At 44.8% G+C, this 26,599-nt stretch overlaps 1 protein-coding gene across 2 annotated transcripts in view; it reads right to left on the reverse strand.

The window, feature by feature from the left end:
- Positions 1-26,599, reverse strand: part of SLC44A1 (solute carrier family 44 member 1) — a 144,316-nt gene that overhangs the window by 53,370 nt on the left and 64,347 nt on the right. For both annotated transcript variants that reach the window (XM_069765915.1, XM_069765906.1), the window contains exon 6: positions 11,140-11,309. In XM_069765915.1, the coding sequence (XP_069622016.1) occupies positions 11,140-11,309 (170 nt within the window). The remainder of the gene's footprint in view (positions 1-11,139; positions 11,310-26,599) is intronic.

The raw sequence follows: 26,599 nt of genomic DNA on the forward strand, positions 1-26,599 counted from the left end.
TCCTATGCCACAAACCATTAGAATAATGTTAGAAAAGAAGCTCAGGAACTCAATATAAAAAAAGCTGGCATAATAAGATGAGGTTCCCAGGATTCATGTCTTTCAGAAAACACATAGCTAATGTATGCCACAAATGCATGTCATTCAAAGAACCCTATAAAGAGAACCTATCAGCTCAATTTTGCAATGTAAAGACATGGCTGTAATACTTATTACATTGATACGTTGGGTGAAGAAACCGACTTTGTGGTTCTTTAATCCCATTTGAAGTTTTCAGTAGTTTTGAACTTTTTAGATTTTAGTGTACAGGAGACGAACTGTACACTCGAACTTCTCCACCCTGTCTGATTTCCCAGACCCTCCGCCTGCCTCTGGTCTGTGAATGATCTGCCTCCTCTGCATGAAATCTCAGCAGTTGAAAAAATGAATGACGAGCACTCTGTTGGGATATTAGGTGCAGGCTGAACCTGGACAGAGTCCAGATCACATGACAGGAAAAAAGTAACTGTGCCGGACTTAACTAGGAGGGGCGTAGCTAAGTGGTTACCTGTTGCTTGTTGGAGCTCCTGATGGTGTAGACAGGCTTGAGCTGCAGGTAGCCGCCAGGTACCACTCCTAGGCAGTTGCAGATAAATCGCAGCTGCTGACGCCAGGGGTCAGGTACAAAGATACAGTTACGGACGTAAGCTCTGTTCAGACTACTAGGTTCTGGATCCACTGGCAGAACTGTTACTGACAGGGCTGATTCGAAGACTGGTTTTAGCAGTCCAAATACACAGAATAATTGAATAAGCAAACGTTCAGCCACACAGGTCTCAAATACTGGTTCAGATAATGGTTGCACATGGACCAGAGGACAAAGTTCAGGACTGGTCGACCACGGACCGCAGGTTCAGGCAATGCCGCACCAGGACCAGGGACAGCAGGGTCAGGCCTGGCCACGCCAGGACCAGGGACAGCGGGTTCAGGGACGAGGGTCCACGGGTTCAGGCCTGAATGCGCCACGCCCGGAGACCGTGGGTTAAGGCCTGGCCACGCTACGCTCAGGGACTGCGGGTTAAGGCCTGGCCATGCCACGGCCGACTACGGGTTCAGGCTTGGCCACGCCACGGGACTGCGGGTTCAAGGCCACGCCAGGTCAGGACCATGGGTTAAGGCTTGGCCACGCCACATTTGGGGACCGCTGGTTCAGGCATGGCCACGCCACGTCCAGGGAGCGTGAGTTTAGGCCTGGCTGCGCCACACCCGGGGACTGCGGGTTTAGGCCTGGCCGCGCCCGCGGACTGTGGGTTCAGGCCTGGCCACGTAAGGACCAGGGGACCTAACTCACTAGTTGCACCGCTAACACACTAATGAAACAAATTGCTTTGGCACCTCCCTATTGTTGTGGATGCCTTCTAAACTGGGTGCCTCCCAGCTATTGTCTGAGGGCATCTTAGCTAGGTTTCCTGCTGGGAAACCAGAGAACCAGGAAGCATGCTGAGGCACACGCCGCATGGCGTCTATATCGGCATCCCTCCATGGAGATGAAAGGGGAGCCATGCAGAGATGCCGGCAGCAGCGTTACAGATATCAATGTAATCAGTATTACAGCGCCATTACAGCCATGTCATTACTTTATATTACAGTTTCATGATTAGAGGCTGTTTAATTACTTTACAACCTTTGATGTGGGCTCACACGCCATGTCAACATCTTTCCCCACATATGATTACGGATTTAATCAGCCATCACGTGCCTTTATTAGCAGTGAATGACTGCGGCTGTTGATCAGTTAAGTCCCGTTAAACTGAGTTCAATCAATCACTGACAGACGGATTTTACCCACGCCGTGATCAGGGAGCAGATTTCCCCATCCCCCCCATGCCTGTCGTTACGATCCTCTGTGAACACCGGCTCTTGGCCAGCATTCCTAGGAGATAAGGAATTCTGTTATACATAGTAGTGTTGAAGCACTGCTATAAAGCACATGTGATCAGACGCTCGCAGCATCAAGTCTCCTAATGGGACTATTGAGGTCAGTAAAAAGTGAGGAAAAAAGGTTTAAAAAATAACCCCTCTTTCCCCCATTAAAAATGAAACAATTACAAAAATACACATCAAGTGGACATATCACTGTGGTTGTAAAATTCCAAGCTATGAAAATATAATTTAAATTAATCAGATTGGAAAACAGCGTTACGAGAAAATAATGAAAACACCAGAATTACGTTTATTCAGCTTACACAAGATTGCAATAAAAGGCGATTAAAACGTTGTATCTACCCCAAAATGGTATCAATAAAAACGTCAGTTCAGGGTGCAAAACATAAGCCCTCACACTGCGTCATACCCAGAAAAATGAAAATAACTTGTCCCGCAGAAAACAAGCCCTCAAACAGTTATGTGGTCATAAAAATAGAAAAGTGACGGCTCTTGCAATAAGGGGAGGAAAAAATTAAAGCGCAAAAACGGACAATTGCAAGGTCGTGAAGAGGTTAAAACACAAAGTCTCATAATGACATCCTTGGTATATACCGTAGGTCCTACTAGGGTATATGGACACCAGTGAAAGGGGGTCTCCCGCTCTTGACCGCCCATGTGTTAGAACAAAAAAAGTTTTATCAGGGCCATTCCTACTCCGAAGGACCTGATGTATTTATTACATTCATTGATCTGGCAAGCACGGAAAATGTGTACCTAGTTGTTGTTCCTTATGGCGATACCAGTCCCTGTCTTTTTGTCTTTCTTCATCAAACAAGGCCTTTAAAGGACCATGTTTGTCTGTCTGTTTGTCACGGAAATCCCGCGTCACTGATTGGTCGCGGCCGGCACAGTCCGGCTGCGAATTCGCCCCTTCCTACTCTGTCAGTGCCCCCCTCCATACTCCCCTCCAGTCAGCACTCACACAGGGTTAATGGCTGCGTTACACCGCGTTATGCCGCGGTGTAACGCAGCCCGTTAACGCTGCTATTAACCCTGTGTGACTAGCTTTTTACTATTGATGCTGCCTATGCATGCAGTACAATGCACGATGTGCTGTAAATGTTTTCACAAGAATTTGGGAAGGTTATGAAATGTCCTATAAATGTCTGTTCTGTTCCTGATCTAAGGATCTCGGCTTTTAGGGGAGATGAATCTGTGCTGCACTTTATGTACATGCTCAGTAGTGACCAGTGCTGTGGGTCAGGGAAATTGAGGAGTCGGTTTGACTTACTGACTCCGCAGCCCTGATTGTTACACTAGAGCAGAACAGTAGCTTGAACCCCCCTATGGGAAACTGAAACCGGTTATTACGTACCGGTAATAGGATTTTACAGCGTCCACGACAGCACCCACCGTAAGAAGGGATCCGCACACCATCAGGACAGGAATCTACAGGTTAAAATGGGAGGGCTTTTTTCTACACCCGGCCCAGGACCCCCCAACTTCTGCCCGCGGTAAGTGTCTGCCGGCCCCTTATGCTACCATACTTGTTCTACTTCTGGTTACTGCACATGTAGGGCTTTTTTTTGGCTAAAGGAAACTTACCTGTGCCATATCTTTATGCACATGCACTTTATGACAGGATGGATTGTTAGGCACTGAGGGGCAAAGGCTGTTGGTGGTTCCTGGTAACCCTGGTGTTGTGTCTGCACATGTATCACTTTATTTGCTCTATTTTTGTAAATTTGTGTGAATTATACACTATGTGAATTTTCAATAAACTTTGGATTTTTTACCCTTTAATACCTAGAAAACTCTTGTTCCTCCTTGTAAGCCTGTCTTTCTGAGTGGGTATACTTTCCTTGTTGAATGGGCTAACTGTAGCCCTGAATGTTGATAGAACTATGTCAAAGAGGTTTTTGTGGCTACAGGTTAAAATGGGAGCCCACCCTCTTGCCTCCTCAGCTGTGTTTCAGAGCATGAGAGGAACCTCCATCAAATTAGTATATAATCTTATTTACACTGCAAAATACCATCACCTCTATAGAGTGAAAACTATATAACACTTTCCCTCAGAGTGCAGGAAATCCAGTGATTTATTACGGGGGGTGGGAGGACGTGCGGGTACTGTAGTGGACTCCGTAAAATCCTATTATCGGAACGTAATAACTGGCTTTCCTATAGCCACGACAGCACCCACTGAGAGACTTTCAGAGACTATCACCTGGGCGGGACCACAGCACTAAGTACAGATCGCCCGAAGTCTAAACTGTAGGTGGATGAAAGATCAAGAAGGTAGTGGCTATAAGAAGGTGGAGGGTGACGACCACGTTGCCGCCTTACAAATCAAATCAAATCAATAGAGCCATCCTGCTTTTCAGCCCAGGAAGACGGCATGGCTCGCTCTGAGTGAGCTCTCACTTCCTTTGGTGGTGATTGGGACCTTGTCCCCCTCCTTGATGGTTCAAATAGGCCACCATTGTAGTGTTGTCAGTGTGAATTCACACATGGGACTCCCGCAAAGTCAGTAGAAACTCTAGAAGTGCATGTTTTACTGCCTTGAGTTCTTCCAGGCTTGAGGAATCCTGTATCTCCCTGGCCATCCAACTCCCCTGGGCTAGTCTGTCTTCCACATGAGCTCCCCACCCCAAGTAACTGGCGTCGGTCGTGATTATACTGTCGGGTCTTATCCCCCACGGTACCCCTTTGGACAGATGTAATGGGTCTAGCCACCAGGATAGACTTTTGACTGTGGCAACAGACAACAGCAACCTCCCTGCAAGGTGGCCACGCAGCCTTCTTTCTGCATCGAGCACCTCATTCTGCAGTGTTCTGGTGTGAAACTGAGCCAACTGTACAGCTGGTATACAAGATGTCAGAGAACCCATCCATTTTCATACTACGAAATAAAATACCACCAGTTTGACTCAAGTTGAGTGCCGGGTTCTATTTATCTATATGTATACGGCTTGGGAACCTACACGTGCACCTAAGTAGCTGTGCCCACGTCTTTTGATTCTCAGAGAACCCATCAGTCACATCGTGTCTCTCAAGGATAGGTCCAGATTGTCCATTATTTTCCTGACTTTGCGGATGATGCCTAATTTTTCATCTTCTGGAAGAAAGCAACGCTGAGCTACTGAGTCCAGGAGGATGCCGAAGAATCTTTGACAGGTCGAGGGAACAAGCCTTGATTTATTCATATTGAATAGCCAACCCAAGTCCTGCAGGGACGATATTATATGGTTCAGCCGAGCACTACACTAGATGGCCGACCCCCCTACTATCAGGAAATCATCTCGGTATGGTATAACCAAGGTATCTTGTTCTCTTAAGTGGGCCATCACCTCTGCAATCCCTTTGGTAAACACCCATGGTGCCATAGATAGACCAAATGGCATGACGACAAATTGAAAATGTCTAACCTGATCGCCCAGCTGTACCGCTACTCAGATATTGCTGGTGGTCCTGGTCTATTGCCAGATGGTAATAGGCATCCTTTAGGTCCAGGACTGTCATGAAACACCTGGGAAACAGAAGTGTGGTTGCAGACCTGATGGATTCCATTTTAAAGGTATGACACTGTAGGAACGCACTTAGTTTTCGTAAATTAATAATGGTTCTAAAAGAACCATCCAGTTTACAAATCAGGAATAGAGGAGAATAAAACCCCTTTCCTTCCTGACCGCTAGGGACCTCAACTAGGACCTGTTTCTCAGTCAACTGCCGAATCTCTATTTCCAGGGCCCGCTGCTGGTCAGGGGACTTTCTCAAAGTTGTTAACAGGAAGGAGTCTGAAGGAATACTCCGAAACTGTAATCTCAGTCTGGATGATATTATACGGAGGATCCAGGCGCAGGATGTTATACGGAACCATTGATTATAAAAATATCTTAATCTACCACCCACCAAGCAGTTCAGGGCTAGCAATAGTTGCGTCTACACTTGGAAGATGAGGCTGCGCTGAAGTAAGCACCTTTTCGCTTCGGTTCCACTGGTCCCCAATCTTGGTCTCTATCTTCTCTGGACCGATGACCACTTCCTAAAGGTGTTCCTAAAAGTAGGGGCAAACAGTTTAGGGAACCCCTTCTTCCTGTCACTTGCCTTCGTGAGGATTTCATTAAACACGGGGCCAAACAAGTACTCACCCCGGCATGGTATAGCACACAATTTAGCTTTATCTTGTGCATCCCCCTTCCAGCTCTTCAACCAGAGTGCTCGGCGGGCAGCATTCGACAATCCAGCAGACCTGGCGGCTAACCGTAACGAATCCACTGAAGCATCTGCCAGGTAAGCCACCCCTCCACAGATCTGTGAGAAAGAGTTCAGTAACCTATCTCTAGGCATCCCAGACCGTGTCTGATCCTCCAGTTGCTCCAGCCAGACCATCATAGATCTGGTGGTGCAGGTACTTGCAACCGCTGTTTTGAATGCCCCAAAGGACGACTCCCATACCCGCTTCAGGAGCATATCTGCTTTCCTGTCAGACAGATCCTTTAGAAGACCTCCGTCCTCTAATAATAATCTTTATTTTTATATAGCGCTCCTCAAATGGGTATCTTCATTTTGAGGCAGATGGCAGGAATCCCCAATTATCCTGCTTATCCCACTCCCCTTTTACAAGATTTTTCACTGTGTTGTTTACTGGGAATGACTTGCAATTCCTCAGACACAAGCCAGCAAACATCAGGTCCTGAGCAGACCTGGGTTCCTTATTGTCCGTGATTCCCATGGTGGCTCATACCGACCTCACCAACTTGTCCATATTTTCAATGGGAAAACAAGGCTTCCCATCTTTGTTGATGATGAAGACTAGGGAGATTCTGAAGACTCAAACTGCTGCCCCCCCATTGACGTACTAGATTCAGAGACAGAACCTACAACATTAGTTCTCCTTCTATGGGTTTTTCCTTTAAGGGAGCTTCTGATCTCTTCCCTAATGATTGACGTCAAAACCGATGTACGCATAGGAGCCTCTTCCTCCAGGGTCTGGCATATGCAAGACTGACATAGCTTTTTACGGTAACTGTCAGGCAGGGGTACTGTTCATAGGGCACACTGTATGTGCTTAGTTTTAGCCAATTTTTTTTTTACTTGGGAACAAAGCACAGAAGGGGGGATTCAGCTTACTAGGTGACCATACATGCACTCACCATCTGAAGCTATCAGCACGGTACCAGTTCAGGAGGTGGGGATCCAGCACACAACGTAGAGGTCTTAGAAGCCTGCCGCCCCCATTCACTCTTGCCCTCAGTGGAATCGCTCCCGCTGCCTTTGCTTTTCCTGTGCTGCTCAGGTAACACCACAACAGGTAGTAGGTGCTCGTCCATATCCCCCACAGAAGACATCTTCGCAGCACACCGTTGCTGCCTGTCGCCGGCTTAAGGCCCGACACGCCCCTTCCTGTGATGCACCTCCCCGGTAGCTTAATAGCCTCACTTCCGGATCACGGCCACATTACTGCTCCACGTTGTCATTGCCGGAAAACGCCGACCGGCTTCTCGGATGAACACAGGGAGCCTCACCTCTGCCTGCGCCACGCCCGCGTGACCCAGGGCGGCACTACCCCGACCCTGGGATAGCGACATCCTCCCCAGACGCGGAGGGGTCTGCGTGCAGAACACCCCCGACACTGCTTCTGTCACCCCAGGACCTGCGGTTCCTGCAGACACCGCACAGAGGCTGATTGGATCCAGGAAAGGATTGCTTCCCACAGGTTCCCATCAGGACAGGAACCCAACTGAGGAGGTCAGGGGGACCACCCCTTTTTTAACCTGTATGTTCCTGTACTGATGGTGGGCGGATCCCTTCTCTCGGTGTATGATGTCGTGGCAATAGGAAAATCTACCATCTGTTCAATGGCATTTTTAATTCTTGTTTATTTATGTGTGGCAGAGGGCCTCTATGAGTCTTCTCAGGCACCAGTGCCAAGGGAGTAACCGTTACCTGAGCAGCCACTACAGATATGCCACTACACTAGACAACTAGTGTATGCAATAACCACTGACAGGTCCATTCCTATAAATGCATGATAATCATGCAGTCTAAGCAGGTTTCGGTTAGTCTGCAAAAAAAAGTCCATCGTTCTGAGCAGCACATTGTCCTGTGTAAACAATGCCTGAGCTGCAGACAACAATGGCAGTCTAGGCACCCTTAACAAGCCATTAACATTCATTCAGTAAGAATTTGAAGAGTGGATGGCCTGTTTAAACAGACAACTAAACGACTCAGTGAAGACTAAGGCTACTTTCACACTAGCGTCTGAATCTCCCCGTCGCAATGCGTCGGCAGAGATTACGACGCTAGCGTTTGACGCACTGCACAACGGGTGCAGCGGATGCATTTCTCCGGCGCATCCGCTGCCCCATTGTAAGGTGCGGGGAGGTGGGGGCGGAGTTCCGGCCGCGCATGCGCGGTCGGAAAAAGCGGTCCGTCAGGAGCAAAAAATGTTACATGTAACGTTTTTTGCTCCCGGCGGTCCGCCACAACACAGCGCAATGGTCACACGACGGTTGCGACGTGTGGCAAAGCGTCGCAATGCGTCGCCAATGTTAATCTATGGGGCAAAAACGCATCCTGCAAACAACTTTGTAGGATGCGTTTTTTTTGCCATAAACGACGCATTGCGACGTCTGGCAAAAAACGCCAGTGTGAAAGTAGCCCAAGTAATAATATAAACAGACCTTCAAAAGTACCTATCCCCAATTTGGGGTTGACTTTTTTATTTAATAAAACACTGAAAAGGTGATTATCCTAAGTATAATCCACTAATAAATCCACACAGAAATGTCCCACCCTAGAGCCCTAAACATCTGGGTTATAAAATCCTGGCATATATAGAACGACCCTTTGTGACCATTATTGCAGTGAAAGTGAGAGATCTTGCGCTTTCCGTTAATCTGCCTCGGAGTTCGAACAGTAACATTATTAGAGTGGTTACAGTTTGGTAACAGCTTAAGGTTCACGAAAGCTCAGGAGGACTAATGGAAGGAGCAAGATCTTTCTCACTGCATGAGCGGTCATGGAGGGTTGTGGGATCGCACCCCGCATGTCAGGATTCTAGAACTCGGAAGTTCAGGCCAAGCTTTGCTGGAAATCTGGGGACTTTTAAGGGGAACATTAAGGCCATTTCTACAAGGTTTTGTCACTGGATTTAGTTTCGGCACTATAGATGAATTCCCAGGTGTGGAAAGGTAGTAAGACAAAGCAAAAAGACATCCTGGATAATATGTCTTATCTTAATCTTTGGAATCTCAGTAGGATCAACCCTCCTAAGCCTTACTTGCCTCACACTGGTATCTCTCCATTTAAAAAAAAAAAAAAAATCTCTGGAGGCAGATTCTCATATATATAGTCCTGAACAGCTCATTTACGGTACATAGAAGACATAGATTTCTCTGGCATAAGACATCAGACTGCAGATATCAAGGTATCATTTTATTCAGCTTCCTATGACCTGAATGCCCATATGGACAGCTTAAGAAGGTTAATCCTTCTGACAGATTCTCTTTTAAGGAACCTGCTATATTGAATATGTCGATCAGTGAGCTACAGGTAATAGAGCAGGGGGAGCTGAACGGATCGATATAGTAAATATTTTCTCATAAATTATAGGTTGAGAAGTCTAATGGGCAGTTCTACTCACTGATTGACAGCTCTCACCATTTTTACAAAGCTGTTAAGCATTAATAAGACTGCCAACTTGATACCTAAGCCCAGATCTATTCCCACAAACCTATATATCTGTCTGCTCAGCATCTCCTGCGGTCTAACAAGATGAACACATAAGGGACTGCATGTAAAACATGACAAATTCCCTACAGTTATAAGGATGATCATTCAATGCCAATAGCTTAAAATATAAGTGTTATTCCAGTAATAAATGGCTCTAGAGTCTAGCATATACACACACCATACAAGAATTGAAAATACAATTAAAATGTTGTACAAGAACATTCATATAATCTAAGCATTTCATTTCAGAATCGCTTCTGCGTATTCGAATAACGAAGTCTAAAAATCAACCCAACTTTAAAGGGTGTCTCCTACAAACATAAGTTAATTTACTCAATAGATCTTGGAATGATAATAAACTCCACAATTAGATGGGCTTAAATAAAATGTTCCTGTGCCGAGATAATCCTATAAATGTGCCCCTGCTGTGTACTGTGTAATGGATTTGTCTGACCGTACGGGAACATGGTCTGATCACACCACAGATCCTGGGCAGGGGAGGAAGCAAAAGTGTATACAGACATTACTGCATGGGATCACAAATGATTAGTTCTTTGAAGTAAAACATTATTTACAAAAAGACCGGGAAATGTTTTATTCTTACAAAAAGAATTAGATGTGATCCCGTGCTGTAATGTCTGTATACTCTTTTGCTTCCTCCATGTGATCCCGTGCTGTAATGTCTGTATACTCTTTTGCTTCCTCCACGTGATCCCATGCTGTAATGTCTGTATACTCTTTTGCTTCCTCCATGTGATCCCGTGCTGTAATGTCTGTATACTCTTTTACTTCCTCCATGTGATCCCGTGCTGTAATGTCTGTATACTCTTTTACTTCCTCCATGTGATCCCGTGCTGTAATGTCTGTATACTCTTTTGCTTCCTCCATGTGATCCCGTGCTGTAATGTCTGTATACTCTTTTGCTTCCTCCACGTGATCCCATGCTGTAATGTCTGTATACTCTTTTGCTTCCTCCATGTGATCCCGTGCTGTAATGTCTGTATACTCTTTTACTTCCTCCATGTGATCCCGTGCTGTAATGTCTGTATACTCTTTTGCTTCCTCCATGTGATCCCGTGCTGTAATGTCTGTATACTCTTTTGCTTCCTTCCCTGCTCAGTAGATGTGGTATAATCAGACCATGTTCCTGTACGGTCAGACACAGCCATTACACAGTACACAGCAGGGGCACATTTATAAGATTATCTCAGCACAGGAACATTTTATTCAAACACATCCAATTGTGGAAATCATTATTATTCCAAGATCTATTGCTTAAAATGAACTTTTGCTCATGGAAAAACCCCCTTTAAGTAAAGCATTTAATATTGGAGACCCACTATGATCATGCAATGATTTGTAAGTATATGTGCCAATACATTTTATTTTTTTATAAAACCTTCCTTATTAGAGCCCAGGAGGTATATTTGGAGATAAAAAAAAAAAAGACGCCTATAACAATACTAATACATTAAGTCTAATAATTAGTAAAACCATTACCTAGTGACAAAAAGCAAAGTCCAATTATAATTTCTTTGCTGGTCATTACTCCACTAATCAGCCTGTGTAGGACACTATTGTCACTGACAAAAGTGATCAGAGCTTCTGCAAACTTGGCATAGCAGGAAATGTTCACAGGAGCACAGCGATGGAAGAATGGAATAGGTGCACTGGTGACACAAGGAGAAAAAAAAACAAAATAGAAAAAAAAATTACTCCTACCGAAATATAAAATGAAAAAAAATGTCACATCAACACAGAAATGGAAAGGTGAATGGAGCATTATATATATATTTTTTTTGTAAAGGGGTTGGGAAGAAACGTGGTGGGCAGAGGTTGAAAATGAATGATGTGATAGCAAGGACAGTCTGTCAGAAAGAGGAGGAGCACAATAAAAAAAAAAATTCATGTAGACCAATAAAAAAGTGGCATGACCCATATAAATAAAATTATTGATGAGAAATGAGACTTGCTTGCCAGTATCTTACGTGCATAAATGTTCTCTCATCTTGCTATATCATTTAAAGGGGGAGAGTAGGATTTTTTAAAAGTGTAGCTCAATAATGACACTTTAGTAACGTATATGCCAAATTAAATACGGTACCTTACTGCTTGCTCTGGGGTTGTTGAGGAAGCAAGGACAGCCGAGCTCTATTACGTTCTTATAAGTTTAGATTGTGTAAAAAGATTTAGAGGGGCTTCATTCATTCATCTCCTTTTAAGAAAATGCTGTATAATTTATCCAAAAATGGAATTAGCGGAGTGCAGGGAAACCCTCCCTGTCCAGAAGGTTGCTGATACCCTTTTTATCTAACATTTTCAGTGTAAAAATACAGCATTCACATAGACCGTTCAAGAAGCCTTTTGAATGACACCAATGGTCTGATACCACCATGGCATCCTCAGTACAAGCAGTAATGCAAGCGGTATTTTCTTTACTGTGGTCAGAGATCAGGAGAGAAATACAGAACAATGGGTATAATAGAGCAGTGGTTACCCATTTACAACGTATTTTAATAAAATATGTAACAATATTTACAATTATTCATAGAAAGCAGAAAAGCACAAAATATCAAAAACATGTTTGAGGGTCTTCCTCAGTGTTAGAGACTTACCTTGTATGGAAAAGCAGTTTAAATGGTTATTACCCAAAACACAATGTGTTTGTATAATAATGTGCACACCTTTATTCAATTTTGCCAATACAACACATTTTTAAGTTGGCCCCATTTTCCATATATCGCCTCCCCTTCCTAAGGATTACCCTCTAGTTGCCAATTGGAACCGTCCTTTAGTAATGCCAGGTCATGGTTGACCATGTGTAGACCAGAGACTCTGGGCTATATACAGGGGGCTGAGAGGATTTGCTGAAGAATGGGGCTGTATACAGAGGACAGAGAAGAAAAATACTGCAGAAGGGGGCTGAAGGGAGCCATATACTGCAGGATTGGATTCTATATAGGGTGGCTGTGAAGACAGACATACTGCGGGATTAGGTTATACACAAGGTCGGAGATTAGTTGAGCTGCGTTTGTTGCTTGCTGCTGACAGACTAGTGACGTGAAACGGCAAATACCACTCTACTGATGCATATTGCAGAGGATTATCTTTTGTCATATGCATCAATAGAGTAGCATTTGCAGTTTCACAAAATGTGTCAACAGCAGACTTCAAACACAGCTATGCACTGCTGTTGTGGCAGAGTTGAGCTCTGCTAAAATCAGCTAACGATATAAAACCAAACTGCAGGTATACGGATGTAGATGGCAAAAGAAATAGAAAATCAGTCAGGTAGGGTTACTATGCAGGACCAGCCAGTGCACACAAGAATGAAGTGAATTCTACAATACAAATCTTTGTAGAGGATGAAGATGGCACACCTAAGAATGAAGCAATACCAGCAAGCAAAAAAGAAAAGGGCACACAGCAACAAGTGACAGCAAAAAGTACAGCCAAGAAGCAACGAAGAGTGGTGGTGGTGGTGGGAGACTCACTACTGAGAGGCACCGAAGCAGCCATCTGCAGACCGGACATAACTGCAAGAGAAGTATGCTGCCTTCCAGGTGCGATGATCAAGGATGTGACCGATAGGATACCAAAGCTCTTCAGCTCCAAGGACGTCCACCCATTTCTTCTGATACATGTTGGCACCAATGACACGGCAAGGAAGGACCTACCGACAATCTGCAAGGACTTTGAAGAGTTGGGGAAGAAAGTAAAGGAACTGGATGCACAGGTAGTTTTTTCTTCTATCCTTCCAGTAGACGGGCATGGCACCAGGAGATGGAACAGGATCCTTGATGCAAACAACTGGCTAAGACGATGGTGCAGACAACAAGGATTTGGATTCCTGGACCACGGTGTGAATTACTGGTATGATGGACTCCTCGCCAGAGACGGACTACACCTCAACAAACCTGGGAAACACACATTCGCCAGAAGACTCGCTACACTCATCAGGAGGGCGTTAAACTAGAAGAAGAGGGGACGGGAAGAAAAACATTAGACTCGAACAAAGACGACCCAGGAAAACATACTCAGAAGGGAGGTAAGAACATTTCTAAAACAATCCACAGTGAGGAGATTGGAACAAAACAAAATCCTCTAAACTGCATGCTCGCAAACGCCAGAAGCCTGACAAACAAGATGGAAGAACTAGAAGCAGAAATATCTACAGGTAACTTTGACATAGTGGGAATAACCGAGACATGGTTAGATGAAAGCTATGACTGGGCAGTTAACTTACAGGGTTACAGTCTGTTTAGAAAGGATCGTAAAAATCGGAGAGGAGGAGGGGTTTGTCTCTATGTAAAATCTTGTCTAAAGTCCACTTTAAGGGAGGATATTAGTGAAGGGAATGAGGATGTCGAGTCCATATGGGTTGAAATTCATGGAGGGAAAAATGGTAACAAAATTCTCATTGGGGTCTGTTACAAACCCCCAAATATAACAGAAAGCATGGAAAGTCTACTTCTAAAGCAGATAGATGAAGCTGCAACCCATAATGAGGTCCTGGTTATGGGGGACTTTAACTACCCGGATATTAACTGGGAAACAGAAACCTGTGAAACCCATAAAGGCAACAGGTTTCTGCTAATAACCAAGAAAAATTATCTTTCACAATTGGTGCAGAATCCAACCAGAGGAGCAGCACTTTTAGACCTAATACTATCTAATAGACCTGACAGAATAACAAATCTGCAGGTGGTTGGGCATTTAGGAAATAGCGACCACAATATTGTGCAGTTTCACCTGTCTTTCACTAGGGGGACTTGTCAGGGAGTCACAAAAACATTGAACTTTAGGAAGGCAAAGTTTGAACAGCTTAGAGATGCCCTTAATCTGGTAGACTGGGACAATATCCTCAGAAATGAGAATACAGATAATAAATGGGAAATGTTTAAGAACATCCTAAATAGGCAGTGTAAGCGGTTTATACCTTGTGGGAATAAAAGGACTAGAAATAGGAAAAACCCAATGTGGCTAAACAAAGAAGTAAGACAGGCAATTAACAGTAAAAAGAAAGCATTTGCACTACTAAAGCAGGATGGCACCATTGAAGCTCTAAAAAACTATAGGGAGAAAAATACTTTATCTAAAAAACTAATTAAAGCTGCCAAAAAGGAAACAGAGAAGCACATTGCTAAGGAGAGTAAAACTAATCCCAAACTGTTCTTCAACTATATCAATAGTAAAAGAATAAAAACTGAAAATGTAGGCCCCTTAAAAAATAGTGAGGAAAGAATGGTTGTAGATGACGAGGAAAAAGCTAACATATTAAACACCTTCTTCTCCACGGTATTCACGGTGGAAAATGAAATGCTAGGTGAAATCCCAAGAAACAATGAAAACCCTATATTAAGGGTCACCAATCTAACCCAAGAAGAGGTGCGAAACCGGCTAAATAAGATTAAAATAGATAAATCTCCGGGTCCGGATGGCATACACCCACGAGTACTAAGAGAACTAAGTAATGTAATAGATAAACCATTATTTCTTATTTTTAGTGACTCTATAGCGACAGGGTCTGTTCCGCAGGACTGGCGCATAGCAAATGTGGTGCCAATATTCAAAAAGGGCTCTAAAAGTGAACCTGGAAATTATAGGCCAGTAAGTCTAACCTCTATTGTTGGTAAAATATTTGAAGGGTTTCTGAGGGATGTTATTCTGGATTATCTCAATGAGAATAACTGTTTAACTCCATATCAGCATGGGTTTATGAGAAATCGCTCCTGTCAAACCAATCTAATCAGTTTTTATGAAGAGGTAAGCTATAGACTGGACCACGGTGAGTCATTGGACGTGGTATATCTCGATTTTTCCAAAGCGTTTGATACCGTGCCGCACAAGAGGTTGGTACACAAAATGAGAATGCTTGGTCTGGGGGAAAATGTGTGTAAATGGGTTAGTAACTGGCTTAGTGATAGAAAGCAGAGGGTGGTTATAAATGGTATAGTCTCTAACTGGGTCGCTGTGACCAGTGGGGTACCGCAGGGGTCAGTATTGGGACCTGTTCTCTTCAACATATTCATTAATGATCTGGTAGAAGGTTTACACAGTAAAATATCGATATTTGCAGATGATACAAAACTATGTAAAGCAGTTAATACAAGAGAAGATAGTATTCTGCTACAGATGGATCTGGATAAGTTGGAAACTTGGGCTGAAAGGTGGCAGATGAGGTTTAACAATGATAAATGTAAGGTTATACACATGGGAAGAAGGAATCAATGTCACCATTACACACTGAATGGGAAACCACTGGGTAAATCTGACAGGGAGAAGGACTTGGGGATCCTAGTTAATGATAAACTTACCTGGAGCAGCCAGTGCCAGGCAGCAGCTGCCAAGGCAAACAGGATCATGGGGTGCATTAAAAGAGGTCTGGATACACATGATGAGAGCATTATACTGCCTCTGTACAAATCCCTAGTTAGACCGCACATGGAGTACTGTGTCCAGTTTTGGGCACCGGTGCTCAGGAAGGATATAATGGAACTAGAGAGAGTACAAAGGAGGGCAACAAAATTAATAAAGGGGATGGGAGAACTACAATACCCAGATAGATTAGCGAAATTAGGATTATTTAGTCTAGAAAAAAGACGACTGAGGGGCGATCTAATAACCATGTATAAGTATATAAGGGGACAATACAAATATCTCGCTGAGGATCTGTTTATACCAAGGAAGGTGACGGGCACAAGGGGGCATTCTTTGCGTCTGGAGGAGAGAAGGTTTTTCCACCAACATAGAAGAGGATTCTTTACTGTTAGGGCAGTGAGAATCTGGAATTGCTTGCCTGAGGAGGTGGTGATGGCGAACTCAGTCGAGGGGTTCAAGAAAGGCCTGGATGTCTTCCTGGAGCAGAACAATATTGTATCATACAATTATTAGGTTCTGTAGAAGGACGTAGATCTGGGTATTTATTATGATGGAATATAGGCTGAACTGGATGGACAAATGTCTTTTTTCGGCCTTACTAACTATGTTACTATGTTACTATGTTACTATGTTACAATTAGATTAGTTTGATGTTGGCTCAGAGAAGTAGTACTTGTCAAAGGCACAAAGCGAAAGGTCTGCAGCACTGAGGCGAAGCAAGTGAAACTGAGATATGTAGTTTTAACAGAGTAAGAATAAGACCACCCATTCAGTTATGTGAAGCTGGATGCTCAAAGGGGCAGGGAGGGATGAAAAAAAGCAAAAAAACTAAAGAAAAAAAATCTTTGTTGGGTTTCGTTTGCATGTTAAGTAAACGATTGATGTGCTTTGTGAAAAGTAATGCAATTGAATTTGTAGGAATAATCATTTGAAAATAAGTAAGATGGGGATTCGATGCATGCATAAATTACAAAGAATTTGGGGCATCTTGCACTGCATAGCTTTCTGCTAACAAATTATACCATTACCTGGAAATTTGGATAGGGATTTTTGTCAGGTTCCGTCAAACTGTCAGATGTCAAGAGTACAGAGTGATGGAAGGATTGGAATAATGCATGCCAGATACTCAGTATGAACATGTTCTCTTCTCCTTCAATGGAAGTCTTCAAACAGAGGCTCGACAGACATCTGTCTCAGGTGGTTTAGTGAATCCTGCACTGAGCAGGGGGTTGGACACAATGACCCTGGGGGTCCCTTACAACTCTAACATTCGACGATTCTATGATACATACAAAATAGAAGAGTGCATTTTTTGCCAAAATTCTTGAGCAAAACTATCTGAAATGTCGCAAAATATTTCAGAAACTGGTAGTTGCATGAACAATTTGAGACTTTTGACCTAGTTATGTTACTCTCAGCTAACGCCATCAACTTTTTTTTAAAAAAAATGGGCAGAGATTTGTTGGTGTAAAGTATGACAGAAATGTACGCTAATGCATGACGAACACTTTTCCAGCAGAGGTGCAAGACAACGGTCATCAAAACTAGAGTTCAAAACACCTGTCTTGAAGAATCAGGGCCACATTGAGGGTATGTGCGCACATTCAGGATTTTTTGGCCGTTTTCCGTGAAAATAACTAAAAAAACAAAAAAAACAAAAAAAACAAAAAAAAAAAAAACACATACATATGTATCCCATCATTTTTAATGTATTCCGCAATTTTTGTGCACATGCTGGCTTTTTTTCCGCAAAAAAAAAGCATTGCAGTAAAAAACGCAGCATGTTCAGTAATTTTGCGGATTTTTTTTGTTTTTGCCACTATATTGTTGCATTGGGAAGCGCCAGAAAAAAACGCGAAAAATCCTCAAAAAAAAAAAAAAAAACGCAAAAACCACATGCGGATTTCCTGCTGAAAAAGTCCAGATTTTCTCAGGAAAATTCTGCACATTTTCCTGAACGTGTGCACATAGCCTGATCGTTTTTCATCATGATTATTTATATATAATCGTCTAAGGGGCACTTCCGTCCGTCTGTCGGTCACAGAAATCCCACGTCGCTGATTGGTCGCAGCCGGCAGGCGACAGGCACAATCTGGCTGCGAATTCGCCCCTTCCTACTCTGTCAGTGCCCCCTCCATACTCCCCTCCAGTCAGCGCTCACAGGGTTAGTGGCTGCGTTACACTGCGGTGTAACGCAGTCCATTAACCCCTTCATGACCTTGGGATTTTTCGTTTTTCCGTGTTCGTTTTTCACTCCCCTCCTTCCCAGAGCCATAACTTTTTTATTTTTCCGTGAATTTGGCCATGTGAGGGCTTATTTTTTGCGGGACGAGTTGTACTTTTGAACGACATCATTGGTTTTAGCATGTCGTGTACTAGAAAACGGGAAAAAAATTCCAAGTGTGGTGAAATTGCAAAAAAAGTGCAATCCCACACTTGACTTTTGTTTGGCTTTTTTGCTAGGTTCACTAAATGCTAAAACTAACCTGCCATTATGATTCTCCAGATCAGTACGAGTTCACAGACACCAAACATGGCTAGGTTATTTTTTATCTAAGTGGTGAAAAAAAATTCCAAACTTTTTGCTAAAAAAATAAATAAAAATTGTGCCATTTTCCGATACCCGTAGCATCTCCATTTTTCGTGATCTGGGGTCGGTGTAGGGCTTATATTTTGCGTTCCGAGCTGGCGTTTTTAATGATACCATTTCGGTGCAGATACGTTCTTTTGATCGCCCGTTATTGCATTTTAATGCAATGTTGCAGCGACCAAAAAAACGTAATTCTGGCGTGTCTAATTTTTTTCTCGCTATGCCGTTTAGCGATCAGGTTAATGCTTTTTTTTTTTTATTGATCGGGCGATTCTGAACACGGCGATACCAAATATGTGTAGATTTGATTTTTTTTTATTGATTTATTTTGATTGGGGCGAAAGGGGGGTGATTTAAACTTTTATTTATTTTTTTTTTTTTTTTCACATTTTTTTTAACTTTTTTTTTTTACTTTTGCCATGCTTCAATAGCCTCCATGGGAGGCTAGAAGCAGGCACAACGCGATCGGCTCTGCTACATAGCAGCGATCTACTGATTGCTGCTATGTAGCAGAAATGGAGGTGTGCTGTGAGCGCCAACCACAGGGGGGCGCTCACAGCCACCGGTGATCAGTAACCATAGAGGTCTCTAGCACCTCTATGGTTACCATCCTGACGCATCGCCGACCCCCGATCATGTGACGGGGGTCGGCGATGACGTCATTTCCAGCCGCCCGGCCGGAAGCGGTAGTTAAATGCCGCTGTCTGCGTTTGACAGCGGCATTTAACTAGTTAATAGGTGCGGGCAGATCGCGATTCTGCCCGCGCCTATTACGGGCACATGTCAGCTGTTCAAAACAGCTGACATGTCCCGGCTTTGATGCGGGCTCACCGCGGAGCCCTGCATCAAGGCAGGGGATCTGACCTCGGACGTACTATCCCGTCCGAGGTCAGATAGGGGTTAACGCTGCTATTAACCCTGTGTGACTAACTTTTTACTATTGATGCTGCCTATGCAAAGGTCTAATGTTTAAAAAAAAAACAAAAAACATTACTCACCTTCTGGCGCCTTTCCCGCTCCTCGACGCTCCGGGCCATGCATTGCAGTGTCGCGACATGATGACGTAGCGGCTATGTCATCATCTCGCGAGACCGCATAGCATTCTTGGGAACGGAGCGTCGCTAAACTCCTCGCCTGGATCCGGGGGCCACTGGAAGGTGAGTATATAACTATTTTTTTTTTTAACAGGGATATGGTGCCCACATTGCTGTATACTACGTGGGCTGCGCTATACGCTACGTGGGCTGCGCTATACGCTAGGTGGGCTGCGCTATACGCTACGTGGGCTGCGCTATATGCTACGTGGGCTGTGCTATATACTACGTGGGCTGTGCTATATACTACGTGGGCTGTGCTATATACTACGTGGGCTGTGCTACATACTATGTGGGCTGTACTATATGCGGCGTGGGCTGTGCTATATGGTATGTGGCTGTGCTATATGCTATGTTATATGCTACTTAGCTGTGGTATATTTCTCTGCTGTATCTGTGCATCATGATTCGTGGTATGTGTTAAAGAGAGACCCACAGAGACTCTTTCACCCGTGCACTCAAAAACCTGGAGCCGGCCCTGGCTTCACTGCTTGTTCGCGGCCGGCTGTGACCAATCAGCGACAGGCGCAGTCCGGCCGCGAATTGGCATGGAATTTGAACCACGCTTCGCTAATTGGTCGAGCCCGGCTGGCCGAATCCAATGTATAAATTGCATTATTCTGAAAACTTCATAAATAAACTGCATACATATTCTAGAATACCCGATGCGTTAGAATCGGGCCACCATCTAGTCACAAATAAGCACCTTGCTTCCTCAAAAGCTAGAATAACTCCTAAATTACAAGATTTCTTATTGGTATCCCATGAGTGGATTCTGCAATGTCAGCTAAATCCATGGGGCTGTCTAGTAAAGAAATGATTAATTTTATACTTAAACGTATGTAATTAGTGAAACAACTTACCAAATGCCTCTAACATAGTTGCACCAATCTTCAGCTATCCCCTCCTGTCCTAGGTTAGGCAGGGTAATTTCTTATCCTGTGCTGGACAAGGAAAACCATTTCCTGGGTTGAAATGTCATTGGTGCTTTGTGTGAAGGGGATGGTCGACTTGCTCATTGCAATAACTAAGCCAGCCCCCCTCTTTGTCTATATACTGGAAGTGATAGAGAAGGGGCCTAGCTAGGCTTTTTACATGGCACTTAGTATTTGAAAAAAATTATTCCTTCTTTATTGTACATCCAGACCAAATGGATTAAATTAAATGTTTTTGGTCTGTCATAGGACCTTCATCAGAATATCCTTATTGGAGAAAACTGGACGTCATATGAAATTATGGGAATAAAGGCGGCAGTATGCAGTCTGGTGATGGTAATGCCAGCTGGACCTGGTGAGCTATTCACATAACGCAGGAGAGGAACAGCGCTACTTGAATATGCAAAGGGCTTGTGACAGGAATGGCGCTGAGTGCCTCGGTAAGACATATGGCAAGCCCGCCCTTCAGTAGGGACGCCCAGGAGGAGGAAAGCTAATGTGACCCTGTGGGGCTGTGACGTGGTAAGAGATGAGCAGCACTCCAGCCTTCCTCCATAGCCCTCTCACTCACCGGTGGTATCGCCACATGACGGACCTGGGTAATAAGCTTTATCCCCTTTGCAAGTTTCCTGCCAAGCACTGGAGGGCTGCTTATCTCTTACCACATCACAGCCCCACAGTTGTGATCGCCACTGGAGCAATAAAAACATGAAGCTGGTCACACGTTTTATTATTTCAATTCCCACAAAATGTAAGCTTCTCAAAAACCATTAGTACTTCTCCAAAAAGTAAGAAAGTGAATCTTGACTTCTCAGTTTGCTAAGTCAGCTGCTACTTGGCACACACTTGTTCGGGATCTTTACTCACAATGGCAAGGAAAGCCTTTTCACGATGCAGAAGCTGACTCTTGGCAGGGAGTCCTCACAACAGAGTACTGTCGGCATTCATGTGTTAAGAATTCCAACTATTCCACTCTTAAAGCCTGTGTGGCCAACAGCTTCTCAGCTGAGCTGTGGCTTTAACTCCACACCAGCTCTTAAAGTTGACTAAGGGAAGGCTCAGTTAAAGACATGTGCATGATGGGGGTTGTAGTTTTGCAGCTTTCTCGTCCCTGATCTACAAACATGGTCAAAATTGTTGGTACCCCTCGTTTAATGACAGAAGAATCCACAATGGTCACAGAAATAGCTTGAATCTGACAAAAGTAATAATAAAAAAAAATAGTCCCGGACAGAAATGATGGTACCCTTAACTTAATATTTTGTTGAACAACCTTTTGAGGCAATCACTGCAATGAAACTTCTGCACCTCTCGGCAGGTATTTTGGCCCATTCCTCAAGAGCAAACTGCTCCAGTTATCTCGTGTTTGAAGGTTGCTTTTTCCAGACAGCATGTTTCACCTCTTTTCAAAGATCAAAGATGCTCAATAGGATTTAGGTCAGGGCTCATATAAGGCCACTTCAGAATAGTCCAATGTTTTCCTCTTAGCCATTCTTGGGTGTTTTTAGCTGTGTGTGTTTTGGGTCATTATCTTGTTGCAAGACCCATGACCTGCGACTGAGACCAAGCTTTCTGACACTGGGCAGCATATTTCTCTCTAGAATCCCTTGATAGTCTTGAGATTTCATTGTACCCTGCACAGATTCTAGACACCCTGTGCCAGATGCAGCAAATCAGCCCCAGAACATAACAGAGCCTCCTCCATGTTTCACAATAGGGACAGTGTTCTTTTCTTGATATACCATATTTTTCGGACTCTAAGACACACTTTTTTGGGGGGGAAAATAGGGGTGCGTCTTATAGTCAGAATATACTTACAAATGCTGCGGCAGTGGTGCTCCATGCTGGGGGGGGCTCCGCCTGAATTGTCAAAGCCCGGAGGCCCCCGCAGCTCCATTGGCCTCCGGGAAAATGGCCGCTAGGGGCGACGCATGCTCAGATTCAGATCTCAGGACGAGATTGCGTTGCCGAGATCTGAATCTCAGTATGCGCCGCCCCCAGCGGCAATTTTCCCGGTAGCCACTGCATCGGAGCAATGGAGCTGCGGGGGCCTCCAGGCTTTGACAAAATACTGGCGGGGCACCGCTGCCACAACACATAACACTGCTGCTGCAGCACAGAGCGCCGCCGCCCGAGCATAGAGCACAGCTGCCGCACCAGTCTGGGATGGGATTTCCCAGAGGCCAGCACACCAGCCTGGACCACCAACAACCCCTGTGACCACTCCTGAACCTGTGCCTGTCTTCCCCCGGAAAGCTGAATTCGGACTGTAAGACTGACCCCCATTTGACATTTTTTTCCCTATTTTTTTATTATTATTTATTTTAATAGCACCATTAATTCCATGGTGCTGTACATGAGAAGGGGTTTACATTCTACAGGATTATGGGGAAGAAGACAGTAGGTCAGGGGTTGCAGGAGCTCCGATGGTGTTGAGGTGGCAGTGTGGTCATTACAGGTTGTAAGCTTTCCTGATGAGGTGGGTTTTCAGGTTCCGTTCGAAGGATCCAAATGTGGTGGATAACCGGACTTGTTGGGGCACAGAATTCCAGAGGATGGTGGATATTCGGGAGAAGTCTTGGAGGCGATTGGGTGAGGAGCGAATAAGCGTGGAGGAGAGATGGAGATCTTGGGAGGACCGGAGATTACGTGAGGGAAGAGATTGAGAGATTAGTTTGGAAATATACGGAGGAGAAAGGTTATGGATGGCTTTGTAGGTCAGTGTTCGTAGATTAAACTGGATATGCTGGGAAATTGGGAGCCAGTGAAGGGATTTGCAAAGAGGGGAAGCAGTAGTGTAGCGAGGAGAGAGATTAATTAGTCGGGCAGCAGAGTTAAGGACAGACTGGAGGGATGCGAGAGTGTTAGAAGGTAGGCCACAGAGGAGGATGTTGCAGTAGTCGAGGCGGGAGATGATTAGGTCATGCACAAGCATTTTGGCAGAGTGAGGGTTGAGGAAAGGACGGATTCTGGAAATAATTTTGAGCTGGAGGCGACAGGAGGTGGCGAGAGCTTGGATGTGAGGTTTGATGGACAGGGCAGAGTCAAGAGTTAGGGTACCGTCACACAGTGGCACTTTGATCTCTAGGACGGCACGATCCGTGACGTTCCAGCGATATCGTTATGATCTCGCTGTGTCTGACACGCTACTGCGATCAGGGACCCCGCTGAGAATCGTACGTCGCAGCAGATCGTTTAAAACTTTCTTTCGTCGCTGGATCTCCCGCTGACATCGCTGAATCGGCGTGTGTTACGCCGATTCAGCGATGTCTTCACTGGTAACCAGGGTAAACATTGGGTTACTAAGCGCAGGGCCGCGCTTAGTAACCCGATGTTTACCCTGGTTACCAGCATAAACGTTAAAAAAACAAACACTACATACTTACCTTCAGCTGTCTGTCCTCCGGCGCTCTGCTTTCCTCTGCACGGTCAGCGCCGGCCAGCCGGAAAGCAGAGCGGTGACGTCACCACTCTGCTTTCCGGCTGACCGGCGCTGACAGTTATTTTCATCATTTCTGTCCAGGCCTATTTCATGAGTTTTGTTTGTTTGTTTCAAATTCTGTCAGATTCAAGTTATTTCTGTGACCATTGTGGGTTTTTCTGTCATTAAACGAGAGGTATCAACAATTTTGACCAAGTGTGTACAAATCTAAAAACACTGCATGGCTGTAGAATTCATTTTATGCACATCTTAATAAGGAATCTATCAGCAGGATTTCACCCCCAAACTAACTATCTAATATGCATTTGACATTTTCATAGACAAGTCCAGCAATACTTTTACATGACCAGTCTGTTAATGTTACTGATAAATCAGCATTTGATTCGATATGCAAATGGTTACTGCAGATCTGAAGCCTGTGTCACTCCAGGTCTATGCCATGCCCAGAGTTGCCACTCTATTAGTGATGAGCGAGTGTACTCGTTGCTCGGGTTTTCCAGAGCACGCTCGGGTGGTCTCCGAGTATTTATGACTGCACTGAAATTTAGTAGTTATCACGGCAGCTGAATGATTTACAGCTACTAGCCAACTTGAATACATGTGGGGATTCCCTAGCAACCAGGCAACCCCACATGTACTTAAGCTGGCTAGTAGCTGTAAATCATTCAGCATCGGTGATGCTGCGCGGAAACGCCGGTAGGAGAATACTGCAATTTTTTTATTTTTTTTTATTATTTTTAACATTATATCTTGTTACTATTGATGCTGCATAGGCAGCATCAATAGTAAAAAGAGAAAGAGAGCGAGCGAGAGAGAATTTCCCCGACGGGAAATTCTTCCACGCATGCTCTCTTTGAAAAGGCGGGACCCGTCGCTGCCTGTGAACTATTACTATTGTAGCCAGTGACGGGCAGCGCAGGATGCATCGCTGACCAGTAGCGTATCCAGGGGGGCGCAGCCGATAGGGGGCGCCAGCAGGCCGCCCAATGCGGCGGTCCAAGGAGGAGGCTCCCCGTCAGCAGAATTCTGCCGCCCCCACACAGATTCTTCCGTTCTCTGAGCTGGCTGTCAAATTGACAGCCGGCTCAGAGAAAGTGCTGCGCGCCGGTTCCCAAGGATGTACTAGCGTCTTCAGACGCTAGTACCCTTGATCTATGCCCTGACCGCCGCCAGCACTTCTGCATCAGTGAAACGCCAGCAGCGTGATCAGGTCACGTGATCACGCTGCTGACATCACTCGCCTGCTCTTCACAGGCAGCCTTGCGGTTTGTGGTAAGTGCTCCAGCTGGCTGGGTAATGGAGCCTGGAGCTGAAGACATCGGACTGCCAGAAGGAGAGATGCGGGCTGTGCTGTATACTACTGTGTGGGCGGTGCTGTATACTACTATGCGGGCTGTGCTATATACTACTATGTGGGCAGTGCTGTATACTACTGTGTGGGCAGTGCTGTATACTGCTATGTGGGCTGTGCTGGATACTACTGTGTGGGCGGTGCTGTATTCTACTATGTTGGCTGTGCTATATACTACTGTGTTCCTCAGATTTCTCCACCACATGCAACTGCACCCGGGAAGGGAGGGGATGGGGGTAGAAATCAGGACATTATGGGGGCAGAAATCTGAGGACATTATGGCGGCAGAAATCTGAGGACATTATAGGGGGCAGAAATCTGAGGGGGGGCACCAAACTGATCCTTTACCCCGGGTGCAGGAAGAGCTAAATACACTTCTGTTGCTGAACGATTTCCCAACGTGCAGAAAAAACGTTTCTCTGAACGTTTTCTCTGCCAGACGGACCTTTTTTTATGCAGGATCCAGTGAAAGACGGATGAAATGGTTGGCCATCTGTCACAATCCATCGCTAATACAAGTCTATGAGAAAATGCAGGATCCTGCAGTTTTTTTTGCAGATTGTGACAAGAGAAAGACGGAAGTGTGAAAGAGGCCTAACCTCTGCATGTTGTACCACCGGTTTCCTTCTACGATGGGCAATAGTCATTTCCAAACTGTATGTCACACTGGTTGTGGAACTATGTGCGCTAACCATACAGAATACAGACACCAAACAACAGAGTGGGATACAAGGGAGTTTAAGGAATGAGAAACCAAATAGGAGAAAATGATGAAGTGCACACAGACAAAACTCCAAGCAACAATCTCCTAACACAACACCCAACCACAAACTACACCTCCAAACCAGGCAGAAAGAACGGACACTGGCAATGCCTAAAGGTACCGTCACACTCAGCGACGCTGCAGCGATATAGACAACGAGCCGATCGCTGCAGCGTCGCTGTTTAGGTCGCTGTAAAGACGTCAAACACAATAACTCCAGAACGATGCTGGCGCGATCCTGTGACGTAACGGCGACTCACTTATCGTTCTTGCTGGTTGTTAGCTCCATGTAAAACATTGCTGGCGTCGTTGCTTTTGCTGTCAAACATGACGAATCACGCCGACCTGACGACCAAATAAAGTTCTGCACTTCTAGCTCTGACCAGCGATGGCACAGCGGGATC

The sequence above is a fragment of the Ranitomeya imitator genome, chromosome 1 (genome assembly GCF_032444005.1).
Source record: "Ranitomeya imitator isolate aRanImi1 chromosome 1, aRanImi1.pri, whole genome shotgun sequence".
Classification (NCBI taxonomy): Eukaryota; Metazoa; Chordata; class Amphibia; order Anura; family Dendrobatidae; genus Ranitomeya; species Ranitomeya imitator.